At 35.5% G+C, this 23189-nt stretch overlaps 3 protein-coding genes across 3 annotated transcripts in view; all 3 read right to left on the bottom strand.

The window, feature by feature from the left end:
- The window catches only part of LOC137026475 (dematin-like), a 34611-nt gene extending 18600 nt beyond the window's left edge, over positions 1-16011 (bottom strand). The window contains exon 1 of the mRNA XM_067393829.1: positions 15840-16011. The gene's annotated coding sequence lies outside the window, so the exon portion shown is untranslated. The remainder of the gene's footprint in view (positions 1-15839) is intronic.
- Positions 16012-16229: 218 nt separating this feature from the next.
- rsph14 (radial spoke head 14 homolog) lies at positions 16230-20626 on the bottom strand. Its single transcript, XM_067393991.1, has 6 exons — positions 20279-20626; positions 19995-20097; positions 19042-19160; positions 18728-18953; positions 18520-18656; positions 16230-16691 (listed from the first exon to the last, which is right to left on the bottom strand). Exons 1-6 carry the CDS (start codon positions 20475-20477, stop codon positions 16453-16455), a joined length of 1023 nt encoding a protein of 340 aa, XP_067250092.1. The 5' UTR covers positions 20478-20626; the 3' UTR covers positions 16230-16452.
- Positions 20627-21409: 783 nt separating this feature from the next.
- Positions 21410-22807, bottom strand: LOC137026597 (dual specificity protein phosphatase 26-like). Its single transcript, XM_067393990.1, has 3 exons — positions 22558-22807; positions 21855-22063; positions 21410-21766 (listed from the first exon to the last, which is right to left on the bottom strand). The coding sequence occupies exons 1-3, from the start codon at positions 22725-22727 to the stop codon at positions 21570-21572; spliced, it is 576 nt and encodes a 191-aa protein (XP_067250091.1). The 5' UTR covers positions 22728-22807; the 3' UTR covers positions 21410-21569.
- Positions 22808-23189: the final 382 nt, after the last annotated feature.

Raw genomic sequence — 23189 nt, 5'->3', positions numbered from 1 at the left:
ACATATGAGAAGAATGAGGCCCACTACTTTTTCTGAAATGGCAAAGGAGAAAATGAATGGGAAAAAAACTTACAGAGCCAAGACCGCTGGACCACATAGACAAGATGAGATTGCTTAAATGACCAACCACACTTTGTGGACTTTATTCTTTTTTTTTTGAACTCTTCAAAAGTTTGGAGTCAGTAAGATTTTATTTTCTTATTTTAAAACAAATGAATACTTTTATTTAGTAAGGAAGCATTATACTGATCAAAAGTGACAGTCACCAATTGACATGTTAGAAAAGATTTCTATTTCAAATAAATGCTGTTCATTTGAACTTTCTATTTATAAAAAAAAAAAAAAAAAATCTGAAAAATGTTTATAATGGTTTTTAAAATCTTAATTAAACTCTGAAAACATGTATTATTTCAGGGGCGTAAAGCGAATCATACAATTCTGCAGTTATGAAATCATCTTATTTTAACTGGCATTGTAATGGGATGTATATAATAACATGACAGTAATTAGATGTGTTATTTGGCTTGGACATTTGGCTTTATACTCTATGATTCCTGTTTCTAGAACATTTTATCAGCATTTTATGGCTTGAAACAATTGTGGTTAAGTAATTTTATAAAATGCAATTTTGTCCTCCGGCTGAGTTCAATTTTATTTTGAATCTGTGTCACACCAGGATCAAAGCAGCTTACAAACCAACCAGCTCTCACCCCCTACTAGCTGCACAAAATCTTCAGTATGCTCATCCACATTACTGACTTCTTCTCTGTTAATGACTTCAAGGATGCAATTTAAGACATAAAAAATGAGTGAAACAGAATTTTAAAAGGGAAATAATAAACAGAGCAATTCCAGGAAGGTCCTTGCACCATTGGTGCTCGGGCCCTAATCATTTTGGTGGGACCTGATGTCAAGTGGTCTGTGATATTATTAAGTTAGATTATTATTAAAATTAGATTATTAAGTTACATTTTGATAAAAGTTTATGAAAACACATTTTATGTAAACAAACATCACATTCCCAATCTTTTCCCCATTTTACTTATCCACTCTCCACTCTTTTTTCAATATAAAGTGGCGAAAAGGCCAATAAAAGCATGTGTCTCTGTAGAGCGACTAAATTCGGCTTTGTTCAGATGTGTGGACTGCGAAGTGTCATTTGCCATAGCAACAGATCCAATGTTACATAATGCAGTAGGAATAGGAAGAGGGTGAGAGGTCTGGCTAGCTTAATGTGGGAGATGCTGCAGGATATTTTTAGGCTTCTCGTGTTCTTCCTCCTCTCTTGAACGGCAAGTGATTTGAGAAGGATGCAGAAGAGGAAGGCACAGGATACACACTGAGCTGTGTGTGTTTGCTGTGTGCGTACAGTATTAATCTTTTTTTTTTGGGTGACTATTGACAACTCTATGCTTGTGTGTTGCTGTCATGAATATAACACCATATGAATGTAAAGATAAGCACGTCTTGCCCATGATTCACATCTGTCCAATTGCCTCTACATTGCCTTATATTAGTAAAGTGAAACACCAGTCGCATTTTAGTAATATTACAATGTATTTCATAGGGAAGAATAATATATCTGTACCATATCAGTTATCAGCTGGTATTAGATATTTTGATCCCACTTTACATTAGGCGTCTTTAACTACGATGTACTAACATTTAAATAAATCATTTGATACAAGTTCTTACTGTGTACATACATGCTTTTACATTGTGATTATATTTTTAAAAATACCAGCATATAATAATTACATAATATATCAGTGATTATTCATTTTCATTCTGTACATTGTAATGATGCCTAAATTAGCATTTATTTTAGCTAATTGCCAATAAAACATTTCTATTTTTCAATGTTTTTAAGATTAAGTTTTTCATCTTACATTTTTATGTTATTTTTTTGTTATTTCAATTACCAAACAATAGTTTTAGTTAACAGTAACAACAATAGTTATTGGCCATAATATGAAAATAATATCAGCTAGATTTTTAATATATTCTGTGTATATTTTACGCTTCATAACATTACATTTAAAAGCTTGAAGTTTGAGTGACAAACTTTTGTTCTGAAAATGAAAAAATCTACTTTTATTTTTATAATACTGTAAATAACATCTAATAATGACAACATTGTACAGTATATACAATTTGATCTGTAGATTAATTTGAAAAACTTTGTCCATGAGTCAAGAGTCAAAAGAACAGCTGAGCTTACATCGGTCTTGGAAAGCATCTCTCATCTGTCTAAGAGGTTTGTCTGCTGTTTTCTCTCCAGAGACCAGTCTTGATTTTTCCACTAGATAGGAGAGCACAGGGACAATCTAGCTATAAATAATCCGAGAGAATAGCTGCTCTTTGAACAAAAGCTTTGATAGGTCTGTTCATCTGTCTGTGCTGCATGGAGGACACAAGGTTTTACAGAGATGTGAGATGTCAGACTGTGTTAGCTAAAATACAAAAGCACCATGTTAGGGTTTCTTACATAAGTCTTCTTTAAAGGTGAGTGTGATGAGATGTACCCTGATAGAATTGCAGTGTCACTGAGATCGTGGTACATGTGCGTTGTTCTGCAGTGAAAAACTCATGTAGTCCCAACATTTAAGCATTATGTAAATTTCCATTTTACAGATTTAAGTGGATTGAACATAATGAAATTTAGTTGTGACAAAATGTTCAAAAATCATGTTGCATGTCATAAATTAAATTTAAACATTGAAAACAACTGCATTAGTGTTTTATTTTTAATCTTTTTAGACAAAATAGTATAGAATTTTAATATCAACCATTCACCCGTTATTGGCCATAAAATAATTAAAAGGCAAACAATGAGAAGTAATGCTCTTAATACCAGGTAGAGGGCCAGGCTTTGAATGCCTTCATAACAATTAATGTTATTGCAGACAGCAGGCTGTGTGTGGGCCTGGTTTTGTGAAGAGCAATTCTCCCTCCCTCCCTCTCTCTCACACTCACAGATACGCACGGACGCACCAACACACACGCGCCTACACACACACACACACACACACACACACATAATGTGAGGGATTAAGTGTTTTGAGCCCAGCCATTGTGCTGTTGCCCATGGGCGGCACACTGCACAGATTTATTGGATGATGCCTGGGTGTTTGAATCTGTGTGTTCATGAGCATGTTGTTATTTTGTGTGTGTATATGAAAACCAATTTAGATATTATATTCAATTCGAGTGTAGCTGCTTTAAGTATGTTGTCAGCAATGTTGGTATGTGTGTGTGTGTGTGTGTGTTTTTTTAGACAAACTGAAACATGAGTGCAGATTTGAAAGCTAATGGCCCCACTGATTGATGTTTATAAGCATCCATTTAGCCGTTATTGTGTTAGAATGCTGTACTGGCAGCAGGACAGGGCATAAAACACTGAAACACAATACAGATCTCTGGCCAACAGCACCATGGGATCCTGGTACAACTATAACCGCTAGAAAAGAATGACCTTATAGAAAGAAATAGCCTTATTAAAAGAAACAGCTGTGGTTGAGATGGTTAATATATACTGTATATATAGTATGTGTGCTCCTGTGTGTGGGACTACTTTCTTGAGATGCATTTTTTAAAAGATGATTTACTTGACGGCCACATTTCTAGAATGGTGTGTCATGCACAAGATCCTGCAAAAGACCCAAGACATGAATGCAATAGTCAAACAATGTCTGTCTAGTGCATGTTTATGGAAAAAGAACGGAAAAGAATGCAAAAAATTGGTTCTGTGTGAACTGCACCATAGAACATGTTTTTTTTTTTTTTTTGGTTCAAAACTGCAAGGTAGTGGATTAAAAAAAAAAAAAGCAAGGTCTAGAGATGTGTTATTTAAACTTTTAACTTCAGTGCTGAGTTTTTAGATGCTTAGAAAAACAATGGAGTGCAGTAGAATGCAAAATGTGTTCTGTGTGAATGGCCCAACTCATTACTAATTCGAAAATGTCACAATGTAGCTAGCAACGACAGCTGGTTTTGAGAACTTACTGGAGTATTGCCAGTTACTTTGTCTGTTTTTGCAGTACTAATGAAAATAATTTCAAACAAAGCCACAGCAAAACCACTTACAGCAAAAACACACAATAGTGGTATTTTGCTACTGAATGAATCAGGCTTTTGAAACAACTGGTTGAATGAATGATTCAATGACTCACTAGCTGCGTTTACATTACCCTTCAAATTGCGGAAATTGTAATTGCAAATTGAAATTACGCTCAATGGAAACATGTGAATTTCCAAAAACTTCCAAATATCGCAAACAACTTTTTAAGCTCACATGAGGTGGTTTTTCAGGCAATTCGAAAAATTAATATTTTGCACCCTTATGTTATTAAAGTTTGACATCTAAAACTAATAGTATTCATATATTAACAATTAATAATTAACATAACAGAAACTAATAGTATTAGATATCTATGCACCTGTGCATCCTCTATCATAGGTCCTCAGGAAACTTTCTCACTCGAGCAAAGAAATGAGGAAGCATCCACTGGAGTATTGAGAAGCAACCCAGGGAAGCATACATGGGGGAGAAGGGCTTTCAGAAGCCAAGGCAAGTATTATGCTCCAAAAAGCTCTCAGAAAGAAGTATGTTTTGGAAAATGAATAATCGCAAGAGGAAACTGAATCATCGCAAGAGTTTTAGTCGAAAAACTAAATGGATGTTTATGTAATCTAAATGTTTATGGAAACACTGCGAGAGCTGTGAGAGAACGGAGCGAAGCCGGTGGAGTGATACTGAGTGCCAGCTACCTTGCGCGGTTCTCTCACGGCTCTCGCCCCGCCATGCTTGTCACAGCCGTCATTTCGCAATAGTTTTTTATCGACATTTAGAAAATGTCGCAAAAGTTTTGCGCAAATCTGTAATGAAAATGCGGCTACTAAAAAAAGACAATTGCTTGTCGCCACCTACTGGCGTAACAATGTACCTTGCACTGAAAAATACCATTCACATTGTGTGATGGTAGCAGCGCATGATGAAGACAAGGAAGATCTCAATAACAATATTTATTAAACTAAACATAACTTAGGAACACTGGAAAAACCACAGAAGCAAAATAACACAATACGAGTGTTATTTTGCACTCATCTTGTTATTTTGCACTCGAATCAACGAGAACCAACCAGGGGCCCGTTTCAATACGGAGGTTCAACCAACTCTGAGTTAAAACTTGATCTCTGAGTTGACTTACCCTGAAATGGGAAACTGAGTTTTCAGTTTCAGAACAGCTGAATTCAGTTAGTTCAGTCGACTCTGAGTAGGTTGACTCAGAGTTAAGTGCGTGCACCACGACTATGAAAAGCCATCATCAATGGAGCTCCGATATTACGATTCACCATGGCAACAGCACGTGACAAAAGGACATCCACATACTTCTGAGTCAATGCAAGTTTAATTCTTATCACTGTTATAATATCATAGGTGAAAACTGGCAGAATGGTAAGTTATTGAACTAATATTCATTTTCATGGTATCCCACATGCAAAAAAATTATTTAACATGATGCAATAATAAGAGTGTAAATGATTTTATCATTATTAAACACTCGTTAGCCAATTTACTTCCACTTTTAGAACATTTTCTTTTTTCTTTTTTTTCTTTTTTCTTTTTCATTTTTATTGAAAATAAATGCCTTTCTGATGTGATATGGGATAGGAAAAGGCAGAATAGCTAGCTCGGCAGAAGGCGGATTCGAATCCAGTCAATCGCATCACAAGTTAATTCTCCGCACCCAACACACTACTGCCTACACCACTGCAGCCACAAGAATGTGTGTCAGTTTTAACCTCGTGTGACATTGGTGGGTGGAGCTACTATAAATTTGCACTTAGTAATAGACACTCCGAATAATCTTGTTTTCGGTTTGTATTAAGATTATTTTTATTACCACACTGGCAGATATTGATCATTTTAATTAAGTAAAATGTACTTAATTTAGATTCCCACAGGAAACAAGACTAAATATCTTATATAATTTTCGTATATGCAAAATACATCTTGATTTAAGAATTTTTAGATATTTGTACTTGAAATACGACAGAAAATACAAAGTAAGATAAGCATTTTTGCAGCGTGAATGAATGAGTGAACTATTTAAACATCACTTGCACTTTAAAAAGGGGGAGGAGACCAAAAGAAACTCTGGGTTCACCGAAGAAAACCTGCTCCTGACCAGGTTAGGTTCACAGAGTAAGTTACCATGGTAACTGACTCTGAGTATAAGTTACCTCTCTTTCAGAAACAGGCTTGACTTAACCTGCTTTCATTTGACATACCTCCCATTCTGAAACAGAAAACCCAGAGTTACCCTCATTTCAGGGTTAACATACTCAGAGTTTTCACTTAACCTCCTTTCTGAAACAGGCCCCAGGAGTAACATAAACACAGGGCTGAGGGCTTAAATACCCTGAGCAAACAAAGGGAGCTAAATGAAATGCAGGTGGAACTAATCAGTAACTATGGAAACTAACTAGTGGCAAGAAAATAGGAACAAAGGAAACAGGTACAAGAACTAACTAAACCAATCCAGTCCAAAACAAACATGTGACAACCAGAGTCTGAATATAAAATTTAAGTTACTCAATACCATAAATAAATAAATAAACATACATATCAGTTTTATATCAGCCATCTAACTGATGCTTATATTGACATTAGCATTAGTTATTTAAAAATCAATTAGTTGACCGATATATTCTATACAATCCCCAGTAACAGATATTAACATTAATTAATTGCTTATTTGCATTTTAATTGCTTGAAATGACCTCTTAGGGTATGTTTACACGAAAATTATATGCTTAAAACGAAGATGTTTTTCTTTTGAGTTTTCCGCGTAATGACGACACCATTGTCAAAACGATCCCCATTCACAGAATTCCGTGAAAACGTCTAAAAATGCCGGCAGGCCATTAGATGGCTGGACTGGAATGTAAAACGCATGTGCATGATGTCATCATTTTCACAGATTCGCATTTTTGTTGTTTACACAGAGACTGTTTTCAAAACCTTGCACTTTGAAACCAGTTTTCAAAAGTTTGCATTTTCAGGCACCAAAAATGCAGTTGTCATATAAATGAACAGCCAAAACACATAAAAAGTTTTACATTTTTACCTGAAAACGGTGTCGTGTAAACAGCCCGTTAGTAAACCCTTTTCTAAAAGCCTGTAAAATAAAATTTACATGGCAATGCTGTTAAAATGTAAGGATTAGTTCACTTTAAAATGAAAATTACCCCAAGCTTTACTCACCCTCAAGCCATCCTAGGTTTATATGACTTTCTTCTTTCTGATGAACACAATCAGTTATATTTATAAATATCCTGATGCATCCAAGCTTTATAATGTCAGTGAACAGGGCCAATGAGTATGAAGCTGAAAATAGTGCATCCATTCGTCATAAAAATACTCCATATGGAAATGACCCCGATAAACTTTTACAGAATCCTTAAATGACTTTTGATATAATTCTGGACCCACTTTATATTAAGTGGCCTTAACTACTGTGTACTTACATTTAAATTAATAATTTGTTACAATGCACTTATTGTGTACATACATGTTTTTACATTGTACTTATATTTTAAAAACACCTGCATGTAATTACATCTGTAATTAATTTCTTTAATAACATAATTACAACTGTTGACCCATCCCTTACACCTTACCCCTACCCTTAAACCTACCCATACCACCAAAGCTTTCCCTAACCTTACCCGTACCCCACCTCAATAGCAGCAAAAGTGTTTTGCAATTCAATATGAACCCAATAAGTACATTGTACTTAGTTTTTGATGTACATAGTAGTTAAGGCCACTTAATATAAAGTGGGACCATAATTCTTATTAAAAGGGTTAATAAAGGCCTTCTAAAGTGAAGTGATGCATTTGTGTAAGAAAAATATCCATATTTAACAAGTTCTAACGAAAAATATCTAGCTCCCGCCACACCGCCTTCCATATTCAAATTACAAAAAAAAAAATTAACATAAGTTGAATACGGAAGGCATAGGATGTAGCGTAAGTGTTTTAAACTGCGATTTCACTGCCATTATTAAGCTTGGATGCGACAGGATATTTATTAATATAACTCTGATTGTGTTCATCAGAAAGAAGAAAGTCATATACACCTAGGATGGTGTATATGTGAGTAAAGCTTGGGGTAATTTTCATTTTAAAGTGAACTAATCCTTTAAGTCCAAAATCAGGTTAGCTAAACCAGTTTAGATACGATAACTTTCTGGAAGTTATACCAAAAAATCATGTTGTCACATGAGGTTTCATAACATGTTTGTCTCTATTTGCTGCCTGTCATTTTCAGGCCATCCTCCAAAACAGATCCTTGTGTTTCTTCTCAGAGAGAAACACACTTATCTCAGTTCAGCAAAAACACATGACCAGAAAGCTGCTGTGAAAGATAAGAGAGGATATAGTGTGACCTGCTCGCTCTCTCTCTCACACACAGTCAGGAAACATGCTGTTTGCCTTAAGTGAGTTTCACAGAAATAAATGCACAAATATCACATACAGTACGTTTACCTGTATTTCACTTTTATATAAAACTCATGACACTTTGCTTGGTTATTATTTTAATATCACCTTCTTGTTCGACCACTGGTCCACAAATTCTCTGTAGCAGGTTATGGCCACAGGCACAGAGGTGTAGCCTTACTGTAACCGAGGTGAGTATTCTATTATGAATTTAAAACATGTACACGTTTCACATGTAAAACATTGAGACGACAAAAAAAAAAAAAAATATCAATAACAAAACCAACCCTTTCCCTAAACACCTGTTTACGCTAAAACATTTTCGTGGTTTATCATAATATATGCAGTCTGAGGTTTCGCAAAGAGAGCTCAAAATGGCTGCATCAATCACTCTGAAGTCATCTGCGAAATATGCACAAACACTTACTCAAAGATGTGCATTGTACCGTAAAAAATATAATAATAAAGGAGTTCTTATAAAATACTTAGCTAAGAGGTTATGTAATGCTAAGCATGATATAAAAATTCCTTAAAATATATATGCCAGAAAGTATTTGCATATGGTGTCAAATTTTGACATACCGCTGTTGCCCTTATATCAACACTATATCATTAAAGTTCCGCCAGGGGCCTTTTGGTGCCTTTTAATCCCACACTAGGCAATTAATTATTTACAAACTACACAGTAAAAATTATTTTACAGTACAAAACTGTAAAAATGCTATGGTAAAAACCTGTTAATTGGTTAATAGTAAGTTCCCATACTCTAGATGGTGAAAAACTGTAATATATCAAATGGGACAGTTCACATAATTTTACAGAAAATACTGTTAAATGTACAGTTTTTGAAAGTGAAAAAGGAACAAGTCATCTTATAATTTACAGTAAAAAAAAAAAAAAAAAGTAAATTTAAATTTCCAGAATTCCATGTGACACTTCACCTCTGAGACTTCTGAGGCAGCATAACGGTTTAATTATCTACAGTAAAAGACAGCAGGCTTTGGTGATAATTAAGCAAATATTTAATTACTATAAGTAATTTGACACTGGTCAAAAACATATTTTTGTCATGACAACTCTCGGAGTGTTTGGCATGGTAATGGGTATGACAATGCTGATATGTTTGGTCTTGGCGGAATAGATCTGCAACACTTGCTTCTGTTGATTATCGCTGCTGCTGCTGCAGAGCAAGTATTATACTATTATACTTGTATTATACTGTACTAATAATATAGTATTATATTATATTATAAGGACTGCCAACACATACACAACACACTGCTGTGAGTAAGTAAGTCATGCAGCTGCTGTACAATATAGCATACATGAATTACCCATAGCAGATCTATACAGGTGGAGCTGGGGAAGGTGGAGGGTTTCTGAAAGCACACTGTACTGCTAAGGCAAATGCTACTCATGTATTTGAAGATTGAGCATGTGAGCTCATTGGCTACTGATACAGCAGGAACCAATCATCTGTGTCCTAACGATGATGATGCGATTACAAGCAGGTTGAGTTAAGGACCTATTAGCCTGTGCATCTAGAGTTTCTATATACTTTGTATATTTACACACATGTGTATGAACAGGTGAATGAACAGCGTACCCCCAATCACTCCCTGGGCGTCACAGCAAAAATGGCTGCCCACTGCTCCGGGTGTGTGTTCACGGTGTGTGTGTGCATGTGTTCACTACTCACTGCTCTGTGTGTGCACAAATTCCAAGTATGGGACAGCAAACTTGGCTACAATTCATGTCACATTCACTTTTACTAAAGGGATAGTATACACCAAAATGAAAATTCCATTTATTCACCCTCATAATGAGGACCAATATTTTTTACACCCCATTGACTTTTAAACTATACTGTATATCAATCGTATTCCACATAAGAACAAGAAAAGTCACCCAGGTTATGGTGTGACATGAGAGTAAGTAAATGATAACTGACTTTGACCATACAATGAAAGTCAATGTAAACCAAAAAAGCACTGGACCTCACTGACTTTTATTGCATGGACAAAAAACACAGAGGCATTCTTCAAAGTATCTACTTGTTTTGTTTTGCTGAAGAAAGAAAACCATACAGGTTTGCTACTGCTGAAGGAACAACCTAGCTTAACACAATAAAAGGTCTTGTTTGCTTTAGTCTGTTTTTTTTTGTTTTGTTTTTTTCACCCTCTGAAACATTGCAGGGCTCAGTTTTCTAGTCAGACTCACTCTGGGTTTTCTCTTTAGCCCCCATTCCCATCCCAACTGCCGTCCCTAAACTCAGGCCTTTGCCACCATTCCTCTACTTTCCACATGCAGGAATCATCTTCAACCTCTTCAGGAATCAATCTCTCTCTCGCAGCCTATTACACCAGGCTAAAGCTTGACACTCTTTATAAACGGTCAATCAAAGCTGAATCAAGTTGCCAATAATCCAGTCAATAAATGCTCAAATCAATTCTTAAAATGCTCATCATTACTGAATATTGTAATTGAACACTAAGAAGACAACTATGGTTGGGATAATCAACCATGCAATGTTTTGCTATCACTTATCTATCAACATACCCGCATTCTGTCTGCCTCTCTTATTCCTATACATTCATCCCTGCAAAGATCAGATTGCAATGGGGTTGGTCAAGTTTTAATTAAAATCCTCTAGAAGGGTCCTATGTAATCCCTCCCTGGTTAAGAAGCTTGAAGAGTGAGTACAAAAGACTACACATAAATCTTTGCTTTATTCTGTCCTAAGGCTGTAATCAAATCCATCTGGTGAACTTGTCAATCAGACTCATGTCTCTTCAAACAAATCTTAGACTTCATCTAACACCAGACACTGTTTACACTAAACAAACACACTATTTATGCAATATCCCAGCACCAGCTTTTTACAATACAGATTGTTTCAAAGCAGCTTCACAGTGATAATAGGAAAATTAATGGACAGAGATTGTTTCTTAAAAATCATTCATTATTAACTTAGGGGCTGCTTAAATGACATCTTTTTAACTGAAAACAGAAGACTTTTAATGCGTTCTTGCCGTTCATTTACATGTTTAGTCTATAGGTATGTGCGTTTGAATGTGTATGTGCGCAGATGCTTAGTCTTTCTTTACAAAAGTGACAACCTATACAGGTGGTCCCTGTTTTAATGAGTGACAATGTAATACACTTATGTGTAACTGTGTTGCTTGATATAAAAATGCTTTAAGCCCCAATCCCTGACACATGAATTTGTATTTTCAGCCTGTTTTTCAACACCTTCTAAATCAGCCTCATAGTAAGTAAAGGGCTTATTGTCTGTGATTGATAGTGGGTTTCAGAGACGTCTTTAATAAGCGGTAAGAAGCTGGCTGATGAGTCATCACACAGCAGATGGCTGCTTTTGAGCAAACAGATGGACTGCTACATGTGGTCAATTGATCCACAGATCTCAATTATATCGGCCACATACCTTCGTCCTCTCCAAGGTATGGATGTCAGGTGCAATGTGGGTGTTTGATATAAAGTGATACGTAAATAGGTATCTGCTCATGCAGATGTCTGTTCAGAAGAGCTCAGGCAGACTTTGAGGAGTAGTTGGTATTAAGAGCCACTGGTTAATTGGATTTAGAAACCTGTCTTATTAAGAGAGTTTACTGTATATTATTATACCTCAGCTACTGATCATTAACATCAATCGTAATCAGGGATTTGATGAGCTCTCAGTAATTAACATACCGCACACTCCTCTGAGATTTCATTCGAAATTTAAAACAACTCTGCAACTAGGTTGTCGAGTCAAAAATTACGAATTTCGCTGTTGACTAGACACAACTGAAAACAAACAACTGTATGCAAACATATTACTGTTTTCAAAAACCAGGAAGTAAAATGGTTGAAAAGATTTTTTCTGAGCGCCTAACGGTGATTATTTTCATGACTATTTTTTGAATGCCTAGTGAATATCTAGTAATCCAATAGTGACTAGTATATATTTTTAATTTAACTAGCTATTTATTATAGCCTGTACTTGCACTTATTTTAATAGTGACTAATATATATTTAAATTATTTACTAATACTTATCCTAATAGTAACATCTAATTATTCCATTGGAATCAGTGATTTAGACACTGACCATTCACTTTTGAGTATTTGTTTATATAACTTTGTTATATTGTTTATATATACTTATCATTAGTTGTTCACATCTGTTCCAGATTTTTAGAAGTAACTGAACAGACATTAGTACATATTTATTATAGACTAGTGTGGATTCCTATTGTTACTAGTAATAACATTTTTAAATCTTATAGGGACAATAATGTGTAATGTGTAACGCGATATCACGTTCATTATCGAAGGCGATTCATCTGCGATATGAACGCGATATTGCGTGGCTTATCAGTGATCTACGGTTCTGTCTATTAAATGCGGCTCCATTTGAAAGCAGGTGATGGCGATTTAGCGGTAATCAGGGAACCGGCTTTACTGACGAAATGCGCGTGACAATCGCATGCGATATATCGCCCAGCCCTACAAGTTCGATGGTTACCAGCCTCAAAGGCCGAAGTAGGCCAAGTGTTATGGACAACTGGAGAGACTGATTGCAGTGTTTTCAGTGTATGCACAGATTTGTATGAAAGCGTTTAGATTTTCTGACCAATGGAGAGGGCCAGGAGCTTGCTAAATTGCATATAAATTAGTTGCTTACAGCTCTGTATCAGAAACTGTCAGTGTCTTAGGAGTTCCACTGTTCACTGTCTGAGGAACAGCTCCAGGATTTGTCTCTGGTGTTCAGCTGAAAGAAACTGTTCATCATCATATACATTTGTATAAAGACAGTATTGTATACCTGTTTAAACATTTAATTGTATTTTAGGATGTTTTATGGTAATGAAAATGTGTTCTGTCAGGACAAACCTTCCTAATTTAATATTCATACATTGTAACAGATGTTCAATGTCAGTTTATTGAACAATAAACATAATGTGTTCTAAAGGAAAGTGTTATGATAGTCATTGATCAAAATGTTTTAAAAGCATTTTTTTTTATTTGAGACAAGTAAAATAATTAATTTACTCTGACCTATAAATATGTTTGTTCTAACCTAAAATAATTAATTTACTTTAACCTATAAATATTAGTTTTGTTAGTTTGTTCTAACTTAAAATAATTAGTTTGTTCCAAACTAAAATAATTAGTTTGATCAACCTTTAAAAAGTGGTTGCATGGATTTAAACTTTTCAGATTAAACTAAATTAAATTATTTACTTTGAGTCAATGTCAAATATTTTGTGTGATTGATTACTTCAATTTTTTTAAGTTGATCCAAGGTTTTTATTTTTTCAGTGTAACATAATAATAGGGACAGATTCTTCTGTCTCATAATAAACGAGCACTAGTATTGAATAAATATGATGTGTGAGTACTAGTACTAGTAAAAGTAAAGCTTGAATAAATACTTGCAATTATTGGGGAAGTTTCTAGCATCTAATAAATAAAAGGTCTAAGACCCCCTATTTCCTCCTGACCATAGATGCCACAAAATCTCATCTCAGCACTTTTGATGAATGGCTAGGCTATTTTTAATTTTGTCATTTCATCTGAATATCAATATTTGTGAGATTTTGTTATAGTTTAAACAGTTTTGATGTTAATTGATCTAATTTTGTGTCTCTGGAAAACAATGTATCAATGTCTATTTTTTAATGAGGGATTTGTGACCCTGGACACATTAATGTTTTTTTAGGTTAGTTGAGTGAAATCATTACATTTGCATTCATAGTGTTGCTATTATTACATATCTTCAATTAAAATATTGGCAATTAAATAAGTAAATATTCATAGAATAAGTTTACCTTTCAGATGAATCTCTTTTACTGGTATTAAGAATTATATCAAAAGTCATTTATGCATTCTGTAAAAGTTTATCCGGGTTTAACCTTCTTCTTCTTACCCCAGGTGGGGGCCATCTTACCCCTCTTAAAATTTGACATTTTGTGCTGTAACAACTAAATTAGCAAATGTTTCTATTTATTTCCTATATTAACGCATTAATTATTCACCCTCATGTCATCCAAGATGTTTATGTCTTTCTTCAGTGGAAAAGAAATTAAGGTTTTTGAGGAAAATATTAAAGGATTTTCCCAGGAATAAGGGTCTTGTCTAGTGAAAGGATTGGTCAAAAAAAAAAAAAAAAAAAAACAATTTATATACTTTTTAACCACAAATGCTCATCTTGCACTGCTCTGAGATGCACCAGGCATTACGTAATCACAGTGGAAAGGTCACGCGTGATTTAGTCGTACAAAGCAGTAGGTTGAAAATCTCCAATCTCTTTTTCTCCTCCAACTTCAAAATCATCCAACATCATTGTTTTACCTTTTTTTGTAAAGGCCGTTTGACTTAGTCTTTGCACGTTCGCTTTGTAGACACTGGATCGGTACTTTCGCCTGTCACATGTGACCCTTCCTACGTGATTACGTAATGTGTCAGAGCAGAGCAGTGCAAGACGAGCATTTGTGGTTAAAAAGTATATACATATTTATTAGAAAATGTTGCTAGACAAGACCCTTATTCCTTGGCTGGGATCGTGTAGAGCCCTTCGAAGTTGCACTGAAACTGCAATTTGGACCTTCAACCCGGTGGAGTCCACTATATGGAGAAAAATCCTGGAATGTTTTCCTCAAAAACCTTTATTTCTTTTCAACTAAAAAAAAGAAAGACATAAACACATTGGATGACATGGGAGTGAGTAAATTATCAGGAAATTAACTAACCCTTTAAGGGGGCCATCTCCCCCCATCCATTTTGTTACCGGTTACAATGAAATAGTTACTTGTCACTACAGGGATAATGAATAGCAGCAAAAGTATCTAGTGAACAGATAGGCTACTAGTGAAAGTGAAAAAGATTGTAGTTACTTAAGGATTATATACTAATAACGTACACATTACAAGCGCTAGCAACATAAAACCAGATACTATTAAGTGCTCAAACGGCTTGCCATAGGCACCTGTTCTCCGGCTCTGTCGCCTCGTGTTATGTAAAAGCATCGCATCATCCACTGCCATAATCTCGCCGACTGCATCAATCCTGTGGCGATTTGTGATTTTAGGTTGACGAAGAACCAGACACATCACCTTATGTCATACTGGACACTTGCTCTTTTTTCCTTTTATGTTACTGTTCGACTTATATAAGTAACATATAAGCTAATTTTATAGATATGCTTGAGTATCAGACCAATTGCACTCGTGGCGGAATTGGTTCAATCCCGGAGAATTTATTGCGCTGTCCAAAATAATTTTACTTGAATTCATTCAAAAAGACACTGTATGTTAAGTATAAACTTACCTATCCAGCAAATGTGATCCCAAAATATACAGCCTGCACCCCGCACTTCTCCCTGCGATATAATCCTCACGTTTAATTCTACAAAAATAAATATGACTTCATAGATTGGAGCGGGCAAACCAAACTCCGCGCGTGCCCTGTGTTCGCTCGGACTGCTTGCCAATAACCAGCCACAAATATTTATCTGTCGTGACTCCGCATGTCGTGTGACAGATAGCGCGAACGTGCTCGCTGCCGTTGACCGCTGGTTCAATCCATTCGCCGTACCGAGGGGTATTCCGAAAACATGACACTGCACATTTACACTACACTGGGATTAAACCACACCAAAACAATATGACATAGTTGGCCTTACGATACATGTTTATCTCGTTTAGACTTTATCAATACAAAGCATTTCAGTCAAACACGCAAGTTAGAATAGTTGCTACGCAGCTTATCTACAAACATAAACATCGCATCCTTCAGAATTCTTAATTTTTTATTATTATTCTGCTCTGTTAACTTAATATTCATGACATTTTCTTAAATTACTGTGTTTTAAGTGGTTAATTATTTAATTTTATTTAAAAGATCACATCAGGTCTGGCTTATATCAGAACTCTTGTATCCCTCATGGCTTCCAGGAGATGACTTCAATGGCAGTGGAGGCAGCTCTCTGGATGATGGAGTTAGGGTGTGCCAGTCTAGTCTTCAGCAGAGGCACATGCTCCAGCAGCTGTGCCCGGGCCCTAGGAACCTCGGCCAGGACTGTAAGAGCACGGAGGGCATTGGCACACACTGCTACATTCTCACTCACCACCAGCTGCAGCAGAGGTGTGATGGCACCTGCATTCAGCGCCTCGGACTTACCTAGAAATAGGCAGACAATGAGATCTTGCATAGAATAATATACAAGGGTTTTCAAACTGGGGTCTGGGACCCCCAGGGGGCCACAAGGGAGTGCTAAGGGGTCAGCAGGAAAGTTCAGAGAAAAAATAGTGTAAAATATATATTTAAAAATATATATATATAACACATTAAAAAAGTTAACTAATAAAATTATTGAAATCTACAGATTTTGATATTACCACTGCTTCTTTCTAAAAACGATATTATAATTATTAGAAAATTATTATTATTTTATTCAACAGTCAACATTTTGTTTCTTCTCAGGTCTAAATGTACTTTGATGGAGAGCAGAAAAAGCTATAGAAACTGAATATTCTTCAGATAATATTTGACATTTGTAATTTTTTTGTTTTTACTATTTGCCTGAGGAACATTTGATGTCTAATGAAGGCCTTTAAAGGAACACTCCACTTTTTTTGAAAATAGGCTCATTTTCCAACTCCCCTAGAGTTAAACATTTGAGTTTTACAGTTTTTGAATCCATTCAGCCGATCTCTGGGTCTGGCGGTACCACTTTTAGCATAGCTTAGCATAGTTCATTGAATCTGATTAGACCGTTAGCATCACGCTTAAAAATGACCAAAGAGTTTTGATATTTTTCCTATTTAAAACTTGACTCTTCTGTAGTTAAATCGTGTACTAAGACCGACAGAAAATTAAAATTTTCAATTTTTTTAGGCTGATATGGCTAGATGATATTACGCAGCGCCCGTGAGCCCCTGCTTGCAAAGGGAACGTGCCTTGCAACCATGGAGACGTTTGTGAGAGACGCTGCGTAATATCATTGCACTGCTGCAGCCATGGAACGGCAGCAAAGTTCCCTGATTATTACGCCTGAATGAGAGTATAGTTCCTAGCCATATCAGCCTAGAGAATTGCAAATTTTCATTTTCTGTCGGTCTTAGTACACGATTTAACTACAGAAGAGTCAAGTTTTAAATAGGAAAAATATCAAAACTCTTTGGTCATTTTTAAGCGCGATGCTAACGGTCTAATCAGATTCAATGAATTATGCTAAGCTATGCTAAAAGTGGTACCGCCAGAACCGGAGATCGGCTGAATGGATTCGAAAATGGTAAAACTCAACTGTTTAACTCTAGGGGAGTTGGAAAATGAGCCTATTTTCAAAAAAAGTGGAGTGTTCCTTTAAGTTGGCTGCAATGTCATTGTTTCAAAGAAATAAAGCCAAGTTTATGTTAGTAGATTTTGCAATTTTGCAATTTTTGCAATTTGTTGCAATTTTTCTAGAGCTTGAAATTTTGATTTTTTTATCCTTTAAGGGGGTCCCTAACATGTGGACCATCATATTTGGGGGTCCAGGACATCAAAAAGTCTGAAAACCCCTGATCAAAACACCATCTAGAGGTTTTAAAGGGATGGTTCACCCAAAAAATTAAAATTCGGTTTTCATTTACTCACCCTCATGTTGCTCTAAATGACTTTACTCTATCTATGACTTTACTCTTCTCAAGAACAGACAAGAAAATATTTTGAAGATTCCTGGTAACCAAAATGTTTTGATGACCATTGACTTCCATTATATGGACAATTAAAAAAAAAGAGGGGAAAAAAAGAGACATTTCTCAAAATATCTACATTTACATTCCACAGATTAAAGAACAATGTCATACAGGTTTGGAGCAACATGACGGTGAATAAATTATGACAGAATTAAAATTTTTGGATGTTTTAACACAGCATTATACCAGATGTTGAAGTGTTTCTAACTTTGCCGTTCACTGATTGGCAAAAAAATCACAAACATGCACAAAGTTGATTTTGTGCTGACCCTTAGTGATAACAGCTGTGTTCATAATGGTCCCTGCAGCATTAGCGACAACCCCTTGGTCATCATCTGACAGCAGCTTGACCAACATGGGCAGAAGATCCTCCTCACACACCTTCATCTTCCCATCTGCAGGCACACTAAGAACAGGAGAGAAATTCACACTAGTGAACTAAACCCAAACTAGATTGCTGGATGCCATGTTGCCTACCTGATTCCCACTAAGGCAGATGTGGCAGCCTGGCGGATGGCGGGGGAGGGGTGAGACAGCTGATCTCTCAGGACCAGAATCGCATCACTCTCCAGTGCAGGCAAGGCGTTCACACTCACACAGCAGCTTAATGTGGAGAGAATTAAAGCACGGATGTTCTCTTCTTCATCTGAGACCTTCATCACCAATCTAGGCACCAACCCCATACACACCATAAATACTGCTCCTGTAGAGAATATAACAGAGGACCCTTCAAATTAAAAGCTTCTGAAATACATTTACTGTGAAACAGAAGAACAAGAAACAATAGTTACCTGAGGGAAATTCAGCGATCCTATTGAGTGCCTGGTGCACATTTTTACGACAGGCATTCTCAGGGTCCTCTAACAGGTTTGCAAGGGGACCCACAATATCAAATTTCAAAAAGGCATCTCTGTGTGAACACATATATCAATATAATGAATGTTTTTGGTAACAAAAGGTCAAAATTGCCGAAATTACAGTTGTAATATCACAAAAATATCACATCCATTCTTGTGATATTAAATATTCAATATTCAAATGTTGGACACTCTAAAATATTTTATCAGAATAGGTTTTTTTTTTTTTTACTGGAAATAATACTTTTTTTGATATTTTTGAAAGCATCAAGAGTGTGTTAAAAACTAAAAACTAGTATGCAAGGTGTGTTTATGAATTTATACTTCCACTCAGATGTTGGTGAGATGTTTTTGAAAAACGTCTCTTCTACTCACCAACACTGCATTTATTTGATCAAAATACAGTAATTGCAGAAATATTGTGACATGTTATTACAATTTAAAATTTCCTATTTTAATTTTTTTAATTTTAATTTTAAATTGTAATGTATTCCTGTGATGGCAAAACCATAAAACCATTTAAGACAATTTAATTTAATTTAAATTTACAGTCAATTTATCAATTTGATGTGGCCTTGCTGAATAAAAGTATTAAAAGTACTGTTATGCTGTTGCATTTTTTCTTTTTGTAAAATGTATGTATTTATAAATATTATAATAAATATAATAATATAAATATACCTAAATAAATATTATAATACTTGTCATTGAATCCTGTTAAGGTTTCTCTTACTTTCTAACAGTTTGGCATAGAAAATATATTTACATAACTTGTCTTTTAGAAAAACACATACGCTACAATACAGGGCCAAGCACATTCATGCCAAAAGCTTACACAAACTAAAACACGAGAAAAGTGTAGGCCCACGGATTCTTGTATGACTCACCTTCCCAAGCTGTGTGAAGCAAGCACATAAAGCACTTCAGTAGTTTTGACCCTGACTAAGTTATCCTCATCTTGCAGCAGAACCTTGAGTCTTTCCATACATCCTATGATGGGGTACAGAAATGTTATGGTTGCTATACACAGGGGCATAAAACAATTTGAAAGCGTGTTGGATCATCAAAAATTAGATTAATACACACATTTTTAATTATAATGATTGCTTCGATATTAAGGATAAATTTCGTTTCTTAGGATGGACAAAAAAGTTATTAAAGATGTGTTTACCATTGAGAATGGCTTCATATGCCCGTTCGTGGTCATGGACGAGGTCGCAGAGGGCAGCGAGCGCCCTCTGCCGGGTAAACAGCTCGACGTCTTGCAGCTCCATGATCAGCTTTGGAAGCGCCCAGTTACCGAAAGCGACCGGCGCTTGTGTCGGGTCAATATGCGGCGGGGGCTGTTCGGATGTTTGCGGACTTGCCATCTTCTTCGACAGGGTGATTCAAATGTGATTTCGTTAAATATGTTTAGATATCTAAAAGTTATTTATTTTAATGGCCGACTCTCAAGTTTCATTATACATTCACAATGTAAAACAAGTATTCCTAATTTATTTGCCTGTTCAAAATCAGAAGTTGCAGGCCAGCAAATTGTTAAAGATATTACCTTATTCGCTAGTTATAAGTTCCTCTGCTTTTTTATTCTTCCGTGGATAGTTAGGTTCCTATGGTAACTACGGAATTAACGCATAGTTCTTCTCAGGCAGTAACGTAAACTCCGTAATTCCTTCAACAACAAGAGAGATACTGTATATAATACAGAAATGTATCAATGAAAATATTCGGTGTTCAAGACCTTTTATGGGATATTGTACTTTTTGGCTTCACTGCATATTGTAAAAAGTGCTTTTATTTAATTAATTTACTAATATGTTTAAAAATTTCTTCATTAAAAATTATTTTTAATTAAAAAACCCAACTTTATGGTTTTGTTGACTGAAGAAAGGCTGTACATAGACAGTAACAGAAACTCTTTGAATAAGAAAACTATAAAAACTTTTGTGAGCTCTACAATATAGGCTATTTAATTTGTTTATGTAGATTTTTTACCCTTTTTTTTTCTAGTTATTTTTATATGCATACTTGTTCATACACCCTAAAAAATGCTGGGTTGTTTCAACCCAGATTTGGGTCAAATATGGACAAACCCAACCGTCGGGTTAAAAAATGCATTTAAAAATTTAACCCAATGGTTGGGTTTGTCCATTTTTGACCCAAACTTGGGTTGAAACAACCCAGCATTTTTTAGAGTGTATGTTCAATATTTGCGTTATGTTCAATATTTGCATTTGAGTATATGTGCATGTTTATTCAGCAAAAAAAATAAAAAAAGCAAGAGAGATAATACATTGTCAGGTATTTTAATATGTTCATTTAAACCCATACAAAGCAGGGAAATTGACCAAATAAACAAATTGCTCAAAGTTACTGCCCTAAAAATATTAAAATGCACATTGATCCATATTTCTTCTCTTCCCTCAATTTTCATTGGTGGATGGTGAATGGTGATCGTGCATCTAGTTTCTACAGCCATATAATTGAATGTGAAGGTTGATCAGTTGTCTGAGGAAGCCTTGGTTGGGGTAGATGCCTCTTTCATCTTTTACCTTCTTGATTGCCTCCACCAGCGTCATGTTTTGTTTCAGCATGAGATATGCCAAAACTATAGTTGCTGATCGACTTACTCCAATTTGACAGTGAACCAGGATTTTGCCTTTGATAAGAAGATATTTGAGTTTAGTGACTCTCAACTTTTCAGGAAGGTAAACTGGTTTAGGTTTTGGACACACACAACCACTTACCTCCCTCATTAAGTGCTCTATGTATAAACTCAGCCCCATTGTTAAAGTGGGCACTCATGTCAAACGAGGGTGAATCTTGTGCGTCTATGCCCATGTATGTGATGCCCATGCCATCATAAATCTTGCCACCATGTCTGAAGTTGTGGGTACAGTTCAGGACATGGGTGAAGCCACACCTTCTCACCTCTGCACAATTCTCAGCTATATCTCTAAAGAAGAGAATCACACAACATTATTATTGTTATTATTATTATAAAATGTTATACAATATCAGCCGTTATAAAATGTCAGCAGAACTCTTGTTTTGCAGGTAGGCCTATTTCAGTGGATTTTTGTTAATGGAACTAGCAGTAAAACAGTTTATATAATATCTTATCTCATTTTTAAGCACTGAATACTCCAAAATCTTCTTTGGGCATGAAAGACCATTTTCTCAATTGAAATTAAACGTTGTGTTTATGTTAAGCGCTGCACAACTATATTCTAATTTTTATATCAGCCCATTTACAATATGGACTCCCTCTTGTGTTCAACAGCATGTACTACATTAGGAAAAGCAGCACTCAACGTGCAGATAACTACATAACTTGACTAAAAAATCTTAAAAAATACAGTAGATACTACAGAAGTATGTTTAAAACAGTTATTAAAAGCTATAAATATAAGTTAATTGGAGAAATGGGGAAAAATGCAGACTGCTTACATGTTACCGATGTAAAGATTGGGCCAGACTTCATCTGCATTACAGTTGATAGCTGTTCCTGTTGATAGAAGACGTTCAATCTCCCTTAAAGCTAAAACGGGAGAGGTGAAATCAATCTTCGCTTTAGCTGAACTTGAAGTATCTTCTGAATATTTCGACCTGAAAGACATTTGAAGATGTAAATAGGCATTTAGTGTCCACTTCTTTTGGTAGGCTATTGGCCTCACGAAGTTGTTCTGCTTGATCTAATTATAGGCTATACGACGACACAATATCAGCTCCGTAGGCTATACTCCTTTTAAAGTTATTCAAACTGTCAGTTCATAGTCTGCATGAATGAAAACATCACATAAGTTGGTTATTAAAATGGACCACTGCAAGAAGATTATACATTTCCCATTAAGAAATATTAAGTAAAAATTGAAATATTTTTTACTGACTCACATTATTAAAATGTTCACCTTTCAAAATGTCGTTATTGTAATATTTGAATGTATACCACTGGCCAGTGATGTATATTTGCATACTGAATTGTGATTGGTCTTTCAGTCCTGTATAGAATCAGCATGTTGTGACAACTGTCAATAATATTGTCAATAGTGTACCGCAATAGTATAGTTATTTACACAAAA

Source organism: Chanodichthys erythropterus, chromosome 9, assembly GCF_024489055.1.
Source record: "Chanodichthys erythropterus isolate Z2021 chromosome 9, ASM2448905v1, whole genome shotgun sequence".
Taxonomy (NCBI): domain Eukaryota; kingdom Metazoa; phylum Chordata; class Actinopteri; order Cypriniformes; family Xenocyprididae; genus Chanodichthys; species Chanodichthys erythropterus.
Note: the sequence above shows the minus strand (reverse complement) of the source record. Positions and strands in the feature narration are given on the sequence as shown.

What these genes read in the sequence shown, in the direction of transcription:
- rsph14 (XM_067393991.1), bottom strand. Translation starts at nt 20,477, where the DNA reads ATGGCAAGTCCGCAAACATCCGAACAGCCCCCGCCGCATATTGACCCG. An exon ending in GATCGCTGAATTTCCCTCAG is followed by an intron (nt 18,954 to 19,041) that starts GTAACTATTGTT and finishes TATTCTCTACAG; the next exon opens with GAGCAGTATTTATGGTGTGT. An exon ending in TCTGCCTTAGTGGGAATCAG is followed by an intron (nt 18,657 to 18,727) that starts GTAGGCAACATG and finishes TCCTGTTCTTAG; the next exon opens with TGTGCCTGCAGATGGGAAGA.
- LOC137026597 (XM_067393990.1), bottom strand. Translation starts at nt 22,727, where the DNA reads ATGTCTTTCAGGTCGAAATATTCAGAAGATACTTCAAGTTCAGCTAAA. An exon ending in AATCTTTACATCGGTAACAT is followed by an intron (nt 22,064 to 22,557) that starts GTAAGCAGTCTG and finishes TCTCTTCTTTAG; the next exon opens with AGATATAGCTGAGAATTGTG. An exon ending in TAGAGCACTTAATGAGGGAG is followed by an intron (nt 21,767 to 21,854) that starts GTAAGTGGTTGT and finishes TTCTTATCAAAG; the next exon opens with GCAAAATCCTGGTTCACTGT.